This window comes from Eschscholzia californica, unplaced genomic scaffold (genome assembly GCF_041429995.1).
Source record: "Eschscholzia californica isolate CP2 unplaced genomic scaffold, dmEscCali1.0.p SCAF_4, whole genome shotgun sequence".
Lineage (NCBI taxonomy): Eukaryota > Viridiplantae > Streptophyta > Magnoliopsida > Ranunculales > Papaveraceae > Eschscholzia > Eschscholzia californica.
In genome coordinates, this window is record NW_028238461.1 from 48,300,772 (window position 1) to 48,316,172 (window position 15,401).

At 36.8% G+C, this 15,401-nt stretch overlaps 2 protein-coding genes across 2 annotated transcripts; both read right to left on the reverse strand.

The window, feature by feature from the left end:
• Positions 1-910: 910 nt before the first annotated feature.
• Positions 911-3,133, reverse strand: MTACP2 (mitochondrial acyl carrier protein 2). Its single transcript, XM_086673270.1, has 2 exons — positions 2,708-3,133; positions 911-1,290 (listed from the first exon to the last, which is right to left on the reverse strand). Exons 1-2 carry the CDS (start codon positions 2,921-2,923, stop codon positions 1,114-1,116), a joined length of 393 nt encoding a protein of 130 aa, XP_086529396.1. The 5' UTR covers positions 2,924-3,133; the 3' UTR covers positions 911-1,113.
• A 452-nt stretch (positions 3,134-3,585) lies between these two features.
• Positions 3,586-14,160, reverse strand: LOC147545506 (PHD-finger and DNA binding domain-containing protein). The gene is made up of 9 exons (XM_086673269.1): positions 11,874-14,160; positions 11,141-11,755; positions 8,768-9,899; positions 8,367-8,658; positions 8,151-8,275; positions 7,564-8,018; positions 6,807-6,835; positions 4,641-5,303; positions 3,586-4,496 (listed from the first exon to the last, which is right to left on the reverse strand). The coding sequence occupies exons 1-9, from the start codon at positions 13,157-13,159 to the stop codon at positions 3,916-3,918; spliced, it is 5,178 nt and encodes a 1,725-aa protein (XP_086529395.1). The 5' UTR covers positions 13,160-14,160; the 3' UTR covers positions 3,586-3,915.
• Positions 14,161-15,401: the final 1,241 nt, after the last annotated feature.

The following is a 15,401-nucleotide window of genomic DNA, read 5'->3' on the forward strand; positions in this document are numbered from 1 at the left end:
TCTCTCTAACAAGAAATACACACAAAAAGGTCTAGAACTTAAATAACAAAAAGAAACTTCTATGAGAAATAAGAGTTCTTTAACCAAAAAAATGCAGAGTAAATAAGAGTTGGCCACAAGGTTAAGCTATTGACCAAATACCAAGTAGTCAAGTATGAATACCAAACTTTGAATACTCCATTTACAAATTTATCTTAATAAACAGATTGTTACACAAACTAAGGTGGTCCTTTTAGTTCTCTTCGAAGTAAAGATCACCACCCCTTCTAACATAGCTCAACAAAGAGCTATTCAAAGAAGAATACATGGGATTTATTTAGCCTATGTGAAAGCAACAGTGACCAACCCAAGCTAGTAACGAAAGGAAAAGTGATTTGGAGGAATTTGAGCCTACTAAAGTTCCATGCTCTCTCTAAGGAACAATCACAAAGTACAAGCAACCGAACTTGCCATATTTTATGTTTTTAGATGAGACACTGAGAGTCTCGTGTTCGTGTCTCAGAGACCAATTTTACCCTAATACTGTCTAATAACTTGCCAAACTTCAGAGGTATCTCTACCTAAAATATACCAACCCTAATTATGTCATGAATGTTGAATACGAGTATATCGGTAGGATCCTTCTACCTGCTGCTCTTAAGGGTACATTATATGTTGTAAAATTTTCCACTTCTAGACAAGTCCAATTCCAAGATTTGTAACTTAAAACGGAAAAAAGATTAACAATTCCACTATATTAATTGCAACCAATAGCACTATAGAAGCAGTCTCCTACATAATATCTATCAGGATTTGTAGTCCAGCTTATTTAATATCAGACTCTGAACTAAAATAATATCGAACTTGAATCTTTCACTCATGGCTTTTATATCTTTTTGCTTTTCAAACTTAGTAGGATTCAATCACGACATATAAGTAATCCTCTCTTATTACCAATTACTGTTCGTTCAAACGCGAAGATAAGAAGTCTAATCACTTCACCATCAAACAAATACCAAGACTAGAAAAGGAAAACAAAATGACATGAAAGAGGGTATTACAGAATTTGGTTACAGTTTAACCATTAGAATGAAAGCCGAACAAAATACAGCAAAAACGAAATAAGGGTTTCGTTTACTTGGCCTGAGGATGTGAGGCGATGAAATCCACAGCATCATTAATGCAAGTGATCTTGTCTTGTTCGTTATCTGGGATCTCAAAACAAAACTCCTCTTCAAGTGCCATCACTATCTCTACTGTGTCTAGACTATCGAGCCCAAGGTCCTTCTGGAAATTGGCGGTAGGTGTTACCTGCAAACGAGACAAATATCATCAAGAATCTTGAATAAGTTTACATAATTATATGACGCATAATACTACATTGAAGGAATACTCATTAAGTTTTATTAACTACAGAATAGATAAACCTCCAATTCCATTCAGTGTTATGAACTGGTCGAGTGTGTCAGGAAATCTTGCTTCTTAGCAGAGTTTAATCTATACGACTTTTCTATGTCTCTCTTTTATAGCCTCAAACTTTGCTCGTATTATCTAGTGAGAAGATTAGCCTCAGGAGTCAGGAGTATACATGGAGTTCTTCATACTTTATTATACCAAGCCATCTTAACATATTATCATTACAGCTTTAGATGTGTTCGCCAGATAAACAACGTTTATTTTCAGGGAGCAAATTAAAACTAAACAAATTTTAAGAGCGAACGGGTTTTATTTTTCAATAAAAACAACATAGTGGACTAAGCAAGGGTCGTGAAGCAATGTCAGGCAGGCAAGCAAGTTTCTTACTTATATTTGCTCAAGGCTCAAAGCATACTAGGGGAAATCTCAATAAAGCACAGTGACTCCTTCTCAACCTGTGGTTCGAGGCGTTGCTTGTGCCACCTTTGACAACATTGGCTCATGAAAGCAGAAATTTATAGCATTGAACTACAGATTGATCATGATGCCCTTCAATGACCATATATAATGCACTAGACTACTAATTCTTTCTCACTGAAAATCATTGAAATCAGCTAGTACTTTACTCCCTAGACTCATTATATGCCTTCACATCACAATGAAAACCAACACCCTCTTACCTAAATTCTTATCTCATTTGATCAAATGATTCCTATAATTCACTAAAAATGAGCTTTCTTGATTTTTTTAATTCTAGGACCACCCATGCCCCAACATATTCGATACTTGTTCAGAAGAAATTATTCCCGTCAAATCTTACATCTTCTTTTGTGTAGCCTGCTCCTATTTCTTACCAACACAATAAGTTGTTGCTAAAATCCTGTATTCTAGCGTTGACCATTAGTTCCACAAACCAAGATGGGTTATGAGATGATTTCAATCAAGCACCACCACTTATATAGTACCAACAGTTCTAGACCCAATCAAAGAAACCTATACCACCATAGACTACAGAGTTTGCTACACAGAAGAAAAAAAGGCAAAACAATAAACCCTTTTACTTGAATGAATCCCTCACCAAGAAGAGCAAAATCAACTATATCGGTATATCCACATAGAGGAAACTAATATAGTAATAAGCAAATGAGTTCGAAATCTTCAAAGAACAAGCCAATATAACAAATAGTAGGGGGCAGAATGGTAAACAATATCTAAACAATACAAACACACCATAAATCCTTTGTTCAGATTGACAAAAACTGAAATCTAACTGACATAAGAAAAAAGTGAACGTAAGAATTAGGGTTTATACCTTGGAAGGATCAACTTTCTGAAAGTTTTTCACGACAGTGATAATACGATCTGCGACTTCATGTTTGTCAAGGAAGGATCCTCTAACTTCGTCAGAGAAATGACGTCGAACGAGATTAAACGAACCGACAAATGGAGAAGCAACATTTCTCGATTCAGTAACTACATTGATTCTCAGATGCTTTAGAAGAGCGTTTCTTGCTGCTGCTGCCGCCATTGCTGAAGATGAACAAGCTCTTCCTTTCTCTCTCTAGATAAAATGAAGAAAACAAGTTTCTCTCTCTCTCTCTAAAAGTTCAGGAAGAAAGGGTTTGGAGATTTGGGAGTGGGGGAGGTAAAATAATAGATCACGATGCTACTACGTCAAAGAAGGGTTAGTTAATTACTATCTAACCCCTTATGTTCTGACTAATTCATCCTTTTCACCTCTATATTTTTTACCAACTCAACTTTTAATCCCTAAACTAACAAAATGGTTAGCATTCTGTTAAGATGTTTTTTTTCATTGGTCAATTTTACCCTCTCTCAATTTTGACACACCCAAATTCAACAAGCATGAGATTTTGTTTCTAGCGAAGGTCCACAAGTGCACACAAAAAGCCCTCCGACACTTGTTGAGTTTCAACATGCACTTAAACCCAAGGTTCTAGCTTTCTTCTCAAGATATGTAGATGAATACATCTAGTATCTCATACAAAAAGAAAAGAAAGATGAGCCCTCTCTCTCTCTCTCCAACAATCTAAAGATATGTGCAGAGAGACGGAACGAGAGATGGTGGTCATAACTGCAAATGATTATGAAGCCCCTAAGGCTGGAGAATTGAAATCATACTTACTGCCGGAACTCCGTAGGAAGAGAGACATCATCTCAATGGGAATATCCAAGTAATTTTCCTATTTTGCAATTCAAATCAAAGTTATCATTAAATCTTTACAATCACTGTTCTAAATATGAATAACATTTGGAACTCCAAACCTAGGTTAACACGAAAAATGAATCTTTACTTAATTTCCTCCTACATCTAAATCAATGACAAAGTAGATTGTCTTTGCAACTCAGCAAAGACAACTGTTACAAACACCCACACCTTTGGGTTGAGCAGTTATAATATCTTAAACATCTTCAACCTTTCTATTTCTGATCATCTTCTCTTCAGTTACTGCTACATTCTCTGAAGATTTGCTAGATTGATTACTTTCAAGTAAGGGATCAAACAGAGACAATATGCCCGTTCTCCTTTTCATTCCCCATTGCTTCTAATGAAGGATTGTGATCAGAATCAAGAGTTCTATCTGCTTTTTGGTCCTTCTGAGTAGAATCTGAATTCAAACATAGATTTTGCTCATCTGGGACAAACTCGAGTCCTTTTGTCGATTCATCTTTACTCTCACTTAAAGCGGGAATTTGATCAGACAATGAAGTTTTATCTTTTTCCTGTTCTGTGCTATTAGAATCTGGAACTTCACATGTTTTCTGATCCTCGCAGTCAATATGAGGATATGAATCTGACCTTAGTTTACGAGTATACATATGAAATGAACCTCGAGTACCTTCATTTGGAGGAGCTCTATTATCTTCTTCTTTGCCATTAGGAAATTTGTTGGAATCGGCCACTTCTTTTGCAGGTTCACCCACTGCATTACTTTTCTCCGCGTTTCTTCCGCCAGAAACTGTTGGGTCCTTATGTGGGCAAATAGAAGGACTCTTTTGCCGACAGTTGTGACATCGGAATCCAAGAACGTTACCAATATTTTCCTCATTGATCCCGACTGCATCTCCATGATACCATTCTACATGACAAAAAGAAGAGGGCAAGAAAGTGGATAAATGAGTAAACAGTATGAGCAAAAATTGATTCCGTCCATCCTGCTTACCAAATTTTGGAAGCCAAGAACGAAACAAAATTATATTAACAAGAAGGATAAGTAGTCTACCTTCACATTTTCCACATCTAACGTAAACTAACGTAGATGCATATCCTGTTTCACAGCAAAGACAACAAATGGGTTGTGTACTGAGAGCGTCTAACTGTTCAGATGGCATAAGAAGTTTTCCTTCTCTGAGGCAAGTTAGATGAGCGTCATCATTTGGCTGTCTAGTTAATAAAAGACCATTGAGCCAGAATGGACTAGAAACTCGTTTTCGCTTCCCTTTACGCAAACAAACCATTTGCTCAGTAATCCCTTTCTTAGGTTGATCTTGTTTGGGTTTCTTGGTGATCACTTTCTTAGGTCGGCCTCGTTTTCGTTTCTTTGTGATTACTTTCTTAGATGGACTCAATTTGTACTTCTTGTTTTGTCCAAGCTGTTTATTTTCAAGCTCTGCATAGTTCACTTTACGCACCGAACGTCTAAGTCGTCCAGCTATAGAAGATATTTTCTCCTGCTTCGCTGGTCTCCCCCTCTTAGAAATTATTCTCTCCTGTGCCTGTGGTTTCCCTTTTATGGAAGTTGCTTTCTTTTTTCCCATCTTAACTTTCTTTTTCAATTTGACAGGCATCTTCACATTTTTCTTGTTCTGGCACTTGTCGCATGAATAAGTAGAGTCAGACGTATTGGCACCTTTAGACTTCCTGAAATGCTTTCTGTGGAAGAAACCTGAAATATAGAAGAGTTTTACATTAAGTTATTAATCAATAAGATAAGCTTAGTTGCTATTAAAGTAAAGTACATTAAACATATAAGTCATCTCAAAATCTCATAAGCCAATCATTCTTGTGCAATAGTATAATATTAAGAATCTCTGAGTCCAAGCTCAAAATTTTCTTCAAGTCCGATGTTATTATAGTTTATGGCCACCTAGCGCTAGACTACAAGTCCCTGTCATGTGTTTCAGAATTTTCTTCAAGTCCGATGTTACTATAGTATAATATTAAGACTGCAATAGTATAATATCAGCTTCTGGGATAGAAAAGATATTTGGGACTTGATTCCGGCAGCGATAGTGTGGAGCATATGGAAGGACCGAAACAACAAGATCTTTAAAGAGGCTAATGCTAATACAAGTTTAGATGCGGATGATATAAAAGCTGTAATATTTGGGTGGGCTAGAGGCTTACCCAAGTATCTTAATCTTTCTTTTCTAGATATAGTTTGTAATTGGGAGGCGTGGATGTCGCGAGAGATCCACTAGCTGCCTCCCCGATTGTATAGTTCTCCTTTTCGTTTTAATATTAATTCAAATTTTCAAAAAATATCAGCTTCTGGGGAAGAAAAACCATAACATCTACAAGAGACCCAACTAGATCATGTGTTTCAGAATGTTCTACATCTGAGAAGCAGTTTGGGAAGAATCAAATGAAAAACACCAAGCAAAAGTCATATTTATGGCCACGGATGATTTGCTGTGTTAAGAACTGGAGAAAAGATTAACAATATTCTCTGAAGCCCAATATATTCATTTACCTTATGTCATTGTCTCAAAAGCAAAATTCAAGATCGTAACTTGTGAACCCATAAAAAATAGTGATTGAGATCTGGGAAATGACCTCATCCAACGAAGGATGAACCACACTTTATGTACGACTGCCTGATTACGAGATTATCCAGTTAAGTTGATTGGGATATTCAACTTCAACAATATTAGTTTCTAAAATATACTAGGGTGGGAATGGGATTTCGTTCTAATAGTTACTATATCAGCATTTGTCTTGTTCTGGAGTGGCAGTTTAGATCCCAAAGTTCTATTGTAGTTCTAGAGTGTTATCTAACTTCTATCTTTTTGTGGTTTTCCTGGACATTTAGCACCAAAAGATACAAGTGTAGGAGCAAGAACTAGCATCATATACATGACTGCTGATCTGAAACCATACCATATCGTCAATTAAAAAAAGTGTTTCATCATCGACACATTGTCGAGCTTCACACCATTTATTACCAGTCAAGAAGCACCGACATATGACATGCTCCTAACTGATCACAGTATAAAGACAAGAACGCCTAACTAATATATATATATATTCTTTCTTTATTACGCGTAAGACTCAATATGAAATTCAGTAAGGAGAAGAAATGCAAATAAAAATTAATGCAATTATGAAGACTCCTTTCTGCTTGCCCATCAAAAGAAACTTATCATATGCTGGAAAATCAAAAGCATACCTTTGCAATCCTTGCAGTTCACAGCTTCACTGCCAATTAAGAAGAATCATATGTTAGTGATATACAAGTCAAATATGAAACAATATGCACACATAAAATATTAAGAAGTTCACATCATAGCTTTTTCCATGATGCAACTATTTCTCTTATTATTTTCCGTGGAGACTGGAAAGAGCGTCTAGCAGAATCAAAGCTCTAGGGTAAAATCTAAAAATTGATGAAGATATGTAATGAAACTTACTGAGACTTCAAAATAGAAGAGGAGAAAGAGAAGTCGGAAAAGAAAAAGTCTCTAGTTTTGTTTTAATTAGTAATGCTTATGTATATAATATTAAAGATGGCATAAAGTGATGTTAGTGTAACAGTAAGGCAAATAATATAAAGTAGTTTCTTTAGGAGCCTCCAGAGATGGAAAACGGGATAACTCTATCACCCATACAGTTACATCTATTGACTCCTTGTGAAGGTGTGACCCGACTGACACTTTCCGCCTGAACTTTGCCCCTCGACTTGGGACATCGGAAATATATGGACAATAATAAGTTATAAACTGTAATTGGAATTTTTTTTATGGAAACGATGCCCTTATTTTTTGTGACAAGAAGTATAGTTCATACTTGATACCAAGCCATAATACTGGTCTATTACTAGTAAGACATCCGTTGAAGTTTAACACCATTAAGATTCCCCCTTAAAAGAAATAACAGTATAAAGTTAATAGCATGCCTTGCAGTAGAAATCAAGTATTAGGTGGTACCTGATCAGCACGTCTTTATTACATTGACCACACTGGTGGTTCTCTGATTTTGACAGGAGATAAGATAAACCCCTCTTTCTTGGGGGTTTTCTGATAAATATGCCAGCTTCCCCACGAGGAAGACCAGGTTTTGTCTTACTAGCCATGCGGACGAGTTTTTTCTCTTCAAAGGCCTTCTGTAGATTTAGAGGAACATGAGATTCGTCCAGCCAATATTTTTTCCTTTCACTGGCAGATAGTTCTAGCATGACCCCATGCCGGATAACAGGCTCAGGCATAGTTCTTCTCTTCCCAAAATCAAGAAGATACTTCACCTGTGTCCCTTCAACAGACTTCCTGCGAATACTTACCTTCTTGAAAAGCCTCCATAATTTTTTGTACTCTTTGTCAAGACGGGATAAATGTTGAGTATTTTCAATACTATCCCACCTGATATTCATGTCAAACTCCCTAATCTGATCACGTTCAAAATCAACACAGCACGGTTTCTTTTTATTAGATATTCACTTATTAAGTTAGCATTAGCAATAACAAGTAGACTAGAATTAGAAATATTAATTAGGAAACTGTATGTCTTCGAGTTTTACCCGGCAGGCAAGCTGTGTGACACTTCTTGACATCTCAACTGATGCTCTCCATTCGATGTATCTAATTCTCCTTGCAAATTCCGAGTTTTCAAGATATAATAGAGTGGTTATTTTTTCACACCCACCTGCAGATTTTCAACGTCAAACCCTGAAATTAAATTGACCAGAATTGCCTTGAGCTTTCATTATCTAAAGTACAGAGATAGAAAATCAGACCTTGTCGGCCAACCTTCGCAGCCATGGAACAAGGTAGAACCTTGCAATTGAACAGTTGACGTGAAAGCCGTCCACCCCTCCACCAGAAGATACCTGATGGGCCAGCAGAACTTGAAGTAGCAGTAGGACCGGTAAGTGAAACTTTGGCTCGCTTTCTAGCAATTCCCTGTTGTTTCAAAGGAGAAACCTGACCTTTGGTCATGGCATGAGAAGCTGATCCTAAAGTAACAAGAGAATCCACCACTTTAAACCACTCTTCTGACATCGCAACACGGCGCAAATTTGACTCTATCTGTATAATGGGGTTGTCAAAGGGGGAAAAGAAGATGTTTCTTGAACCAATTTCTAGTATATACGATTATCAATTTGAAGAAAAAAATGATTTGAAAGGAAATACATACAGCGAGTAAGTGATGTTTCAAGGATGCAACATTTGACGCTTCAAGAACACTTTTACGCCAATGCATACGATAATGTGGATTATGCCATGGACCTGAGAGAAGTCCGAACAAGCGTTCTTCAATGGAGAGAATCTGATGTATAATAGTAGTTAGATGGTTTTCTTTCTTTCTTACAGATGAACCAATATCACAAACTTCTGAATTCAACTTCTCGGTCATGCGAAACAAACAATCCTCGCCATCAGTAGGATTTTTGCAAAAGAAACACCACCCGCAACTTTCCTGTCCTCCACCCATATGTAGTCTCTGGTTATTTGACCAACAAAAACTTGATACCGTATTAGAAATGGCTTTCATCTGAGCTATAACTATGTCCTCATCAGATCTCTTTGGATCCTCACTTATGCCGTCTGTTGATTTAGACATTAACTCTCCGCCAACAGAAGCAGCTATCCTCGCAAAACTGTAACGGTTAAAATAGTGATCATGTTCCGACTGAATAAATGATGATTCAGTACCCTTTGATGTATTAACAGAGACAGAGGTCACAATTTCATTTGTTTGTTTAGCATTTGGTCTCAACGAATATTCACTGGCATTGGAATCAGTATTTTGTAAGGTTTCGATCTGGTTATGTGTCATAGCAGATATTAGGGAACAATTTGCTCCATTTTTTGAAGATGTTTGAGTGCCAATCAGTGAGATTTCAGTCGAACCTTCAGAACTTGCAAACGGACTTGCCATCTCCATAAATTGGTTTACTGTTGCAGAATCAGATCTTCTAACTGAGCATAAAGATTTGCAGCTCTGATTTTCTAAACCTTTGGTTGCGGTAAAGCTTTCACTTGGTTTGCTTTCATTGGAAACTTTAGCTTCATCCACGTTTGAAACTGGATTAGGTAAAGAGCACAAAACAGCAGAAGAGAGTCGCCCCTTCACATCCAAGTATGTGTGCATAGTAGGAGTTCGATGATCAGAACTACCTTTTGGTCCTGAGTTATTCCTCATTTTGGTGACTGAATTTATTATGCTACTGTAAATAATTGGCGATGACTTTAGAGTCTCGATAACAACATCCAAGTCATCCCTGTGGTAATAATAATTAGAGGTCCCTGTCTCGCTTGAATCTGACCTGCAAATTCAGCAACATTTTGAAATTCCAGTAGCATCTGAACAAGCAAAAGATTCCTATGCTGGATAAGAAAAGATTATAGCAATAAAAAACTCTATCGTAACAATAAGATGATGCTTTAGACAATAACTAACAAATTTGACTAAGAGAAGATTTTCGCATGGGCTTTAGAACTATTATTGGGCAGCATGAGACGAAGAGGGTACTGTTACTCGAATACTGATGAGACATAAGATGATAAGAGAGGAGAGAAAGGGATAGAAGTGATAAACACTGCATGAGCAACTTGGATCCAAATCTTTCTGAAATTATTTTCATCAAACATCTAATAAAAATAGGACCTATTTATCAAACAAAGAATAAAAATGTCCGATTCATAAGCCTTTGCTTACTGTTCAATAATTCAAGTCACTGAGAAACTTAACTTCCATAACACATCTCGTGGCTCGCTACCGACTTCCTTCAGTGAGCTACTTAAGGTAAGGGGCACTCCGTACATAGGTTACCATTCTAACCTGTCCTTGCTGGTAGATAGATGCGCTCAATTAGTTACCTAAATGAATTCCTCTCCGGAGTGAGGACTCAAAGGGATTGGCTGGCACAAGTGGGAGTAACCAATTCCCCAAGATCAGGTCTACTGCTTATACGCCTGCGGATCATCACCCGCTACTAAAGAGAAGGACTTCGCCTTAAGAGATAGGCTTCTCTTAGGTCTACGTCCTAAAGGCTAGGTGGTCTATAATCTCACTATCACTCGACCAGCTAGGGTGACTCAATAAGTACATGCATTACATAGAAAAACTCAATCAAACTATGAAAGCAGATAAACGACTCTTCTGGACTGTTGGAAACATTTCAAAAGAGGACAACAGTAAGCAAATCAAATACATGATATTCTAGTTATTCTAATTTTACGTACCTAGAGCTAGATGTCCTACATCAGAATCTGAATCGTTTTCCGTATTCAGGGTCCCACATTCAATAGGAATATAAACAACAGGTCAATTAGTTACAGTAACCAAATGTGTTTCAGGATCTACATACTGAAGTGTTTAACTGATATTTTGGAGGTTCAGTCTTACTATCATCATGTAACGTTTCAATTACTTCACTGTAGATAGTACAAAGACAAAAAAGATTCAAAACAGTGTGAATAAGCAACAGAAATAATTAGAGTAAGGTCAGTAACAAATGGGAAAGGGATAAGTAAATACGATGCACTTTTAGCTTGATTTACTTACACCAACAAGTAGCCGTAGCTGCAAAAGAAAGTCCGTCCAAAAGGATCTGTGCCCAAGGGTTCTGCTCCACGGATAGACTTTCTTGATTTCATGGATGGATCACATTTCTCCATCACACATTCAGGGCAATACCAGTCACCTTCCGGCAATAGATCTTTGATAATCCCTACACACCTTGAATGATAAGCAGCTGGGCAACCATCACAGCATATTAAACTCCCGTCCATCTTACATAGACAACATTCATCACTATTCCAGTCATTAGTTTCATCAACTATCTCCTGAGTCAAGTACGAACCACCCAATTCATCTCTTGGACCCTTCCGTTTCTTGGGTGTCTTGCTCTTAGAAATGCAATCGACATCTATATCATGCTCGAATGCTAGTACTCTTCTATCAAGCTCTGTTGTTATGACCTCTGACTCAAGTAGATCCTCACATAGACACTGAAGTAGCTCAACCTTAACACTTAAAGGCTGTCCATAGTAATCACTATCCAAAAGCTTCACACAACTAAGCTGGAACCTTGGTTTCCACCCTGAACAATGGATTAGAAGATACTCGGCCATATAAACAGGCCATGTAATTAAGTCCAACAATTCCCAATTAAGACTCCTACATCAAGTAATAACAAACTTGTATAAAATAAGTGCAAAAGGAAAAAACGAAAATATTCAACAGATAACTGGACAGGTTCTGGTGACAATATAATCCGTAACGAACAATGGAATACCTCAAGCAATTCGTAGCAGATTGAGAACCTTCATTGGAAAGATGCTTCAACTGCCGCTTCAGTGTTTGCAAGATAGAAACATGAACGGAATCAATAAGGGAATTGGGGAACTTGGATCTCAATGCTACAACAAAAGCTTCCAATTCAAATGGACTCAAGAACAATATAGTACTGAACGACCTTAAAATGGAGTAAATAGAGAAAATATCAAAGATAGGAATCTCTTCTAGATTTAAACTTTTTGAAGATGGGGGTAGTTCCAACTTTGTAGGTAGATAATTCTCCCCCTCAAATCTTTCAGGGCTTGAACCAGCAAGTATCTCGTCTGATAAAACTTTAGTTTTACGGGATAAAGATACAGTACGAATCGCCGATGATTCTTCCGTCTTCGAGACATTGTTAAGAGAATAAGCGGAATTAGTTCTACGAGAACTCCTTCTCAACACTACCTCTTTTTCAGAGGTCATCTTTCTCTTCTTCCTGCTCTGTGCATCCTTATCTCTGCTACCCAAACCACTTTGATCAACAGAACTACTCGGGGTTGAACAATATCCAGCAGTTACATTGTACTCTATCTGGGTAGTCTTAAGAACAGATGAATCATTTGCTTTTGATGGTCCACCTAAATCCACATCCTCATTTTCAATTTCCACATCCCTATCTAAAATAGCATCATCTCCCTTGACATTCTCATCCAAACTAATACTACCCTTCTCTTCCACGACCTCAAAAGTTCCAACTGAATCAATGACCTTAGAATTCTCATCAACCATAGATTCCTTTGTCTGGGTTCCTTCCTGATAACTTGAATTCAGATTTAAATCATTTCCTCTCTTTGGAATTTCTTCCTCAGTAGACCTAATTGCATCATTTCCATAAAATCCCCCATTGGAACAACCAGTTTCACCTAGATTCACCTCAGAATTAACAGTTTCACCTAAATTCACCTCAGAATTAACAATTTCTTTCAAGTTTTTATCTACACTTAAATCTAGGTTTTCATCACCAGAATTCCCATCCAACCCACATACTTTTTTAGGGTTTTCCGAGAATTCAGCTATTATTAGACCATCCTTGACTTGGGTTTCTTCAAAACCCTTTCCTTCTACAGTAAGACTATCTTCAATTGAACTAACAGTAACATTACCTGCTGATAATTCCTGAAATTCCCATTCTCGAGGTCGTTTTTTCCAGCTTTCATCACGATTTTCCATCTGGATCATTTCAGTGGCACCGAGCTCATTTACTCCATCAACCACAATTGACATGACTTCCTCCCGATCCATTTCCTCAGAATCACCGTCTTCGTATAAAATTCCAAATAACCCAGATTTTGGGTCAAAGGACTTTACAGACCCAGTAAAGATCCCAAACCCTAGAAACTATTTCTTCACAATTCTTCTACCCAGAAGCTCCATTTCTTTCGAGATTCCGTAAGAAAAGAAACCGATCGACTAATTCCATGATAAATAATAAAATCCCTTTCTTCTAAAGATATAAAATAGAAAAGGAAGAACACTTATTGCATGAAAACTGGAAGTTAGGAGGCCTGGTATTCTGAGGATTTAGAGGGAGAAAATTGTAGAGAGAGAGAGAGAGAAAGGGTAAAAGAATTAAAAAGAGAAACGCCCAATTACCAGACAAGAAAGAAATGGAGGCAGAAAAGGAATAGTTTGAATTAAAAAAGATGCTGTTAATGGCTTCCCCATTGAACCTTCCATGCTTACTAGATGGGTTTCAAAAAAAATATACTATATACTGTATAAGAAATTGGTGATCAAAAATGTTTCATGTGAGATATTAGTATACACAACTGATCTAGCTACCAATACAAATATATGATATTGTAATTACAAATTATAAATGATTTTGTTCGTAGTTTCAATAATGGAATTACTCCATAAATACAAATTATAAATGATTTTGTTCGTATAGTTTCAATAATGGAATTACTCCATAATTGGTCTTTTTTGAGTAAAGATATCATTTGCATTTTACCAATCTAAAGAACAAACGATCTGAAATTCTTTCAGTTGTGTATTCTATTTGGAATTCAATCCGTTACAAATGTAAGTATTCGGTGCATTTAGACTTGATTTTGCAACTCATACCAAAACTATGAAATTTCATGGCAATTGATATTCTCTCGTAACAAGGCATGCTTTTGAAACGGAAAAAATCAGTGGATGGAAGGAATACTTTTGTGAGATACTAGGTATTTCGTTCGACTCACTCGACTCAATTAGGTTAGAGGGATGCATAATCTCTAGGACTAAAAAACACAAATAATTTGTCTTTTGGCATTTGTAAGTTTCTTTTGTATTCTTCTTCACAATTACCACTTTGATCACCACCAATCCCTATAACCCACCCGCCAGTGATCATTACCACATATCTCTCGTCAAAGAGCATAAAAGCGTGGGGAGAAGAGATGAAGCGGGAGAAGGAAAGAGAGTCTGAGATAAATAAACAGTGAGAGAGATGGCGGTGGTTAGAGGTGGTGGTGGTTAGAGGAGGGTATGGTGTTTATGCAAAAAGAAAAATTTCAAGATTTTTTTTCTAATAGACGTTCGTTACCCCAGATCTGCTGCAAATGGAAAGGGAAAATAGTTAGAAAGGGAGAAGGAGGAAAAGAACAAGAAAGTTTTTCTCTTCATCAGAAAGGTCGTCGAGGTTATGTCAATCGACTGACAACGACCATTTACGACAATGGAGAAGAGACAGAGAGAAATACTTTTTAAAGGAAGGGCAATAATGAAAATAAATATGCCAACGGTTAAAGTTAGTCGGTCGTTTGAAAAAGTAGACTATTTCTGGATTTATAAAATTAGGGGGGTCAAAGAGAAAGTTGATCACAATGTCGGACGCGAAGAAGAAAGTAACCCTAAAATCAGGGGGTGCAGTCGATCAGGATTGTTGCACATTCATAGATTTCATGTTCGTATACATTTCCATTGACAACCAGAATCCATGCACTTTTATAAATTCTCAGTATCATTCGAGTGACATTTCTATTGACATAGCACGAACCTTTATGGACTCTCATGGACAATTTTCATTGACATTGTATGAATTTTCATTGATTTCATGTCAATAAAATGTAATACATATTATTCGTGATAAAATAGAATAGTAACCACTACGATATTAGTATTATTATTATTTTTTGAAATACCAATAACCATTTGAAATATCAGTAAAAATATGTTATTTAAGATGATAATAATAACAATTAAATTATAATTATCGGTTTTAATTGTCAATTAAAATAGGATTAATTCTGTTTTGACTCCCAATTTGTGAGAAACTCACGATTTGACCTTCATAACTCATAAGGGTTAGGTAGTTCAATTTGGCTCTCAAGGGCCAAAAGAATTTCATTTTTTTTCAGAAGTACTATTGGGGGCCAAAATGAAATTAATCCGGAAAAAAATTTAAAACATAAAATCCACATCATCTTCTTATTTCTCCTCCACTTCGCCCCATCTTTCCTCCATCTCACCTCGCACTTCCTTCTCCGTCAGAAGG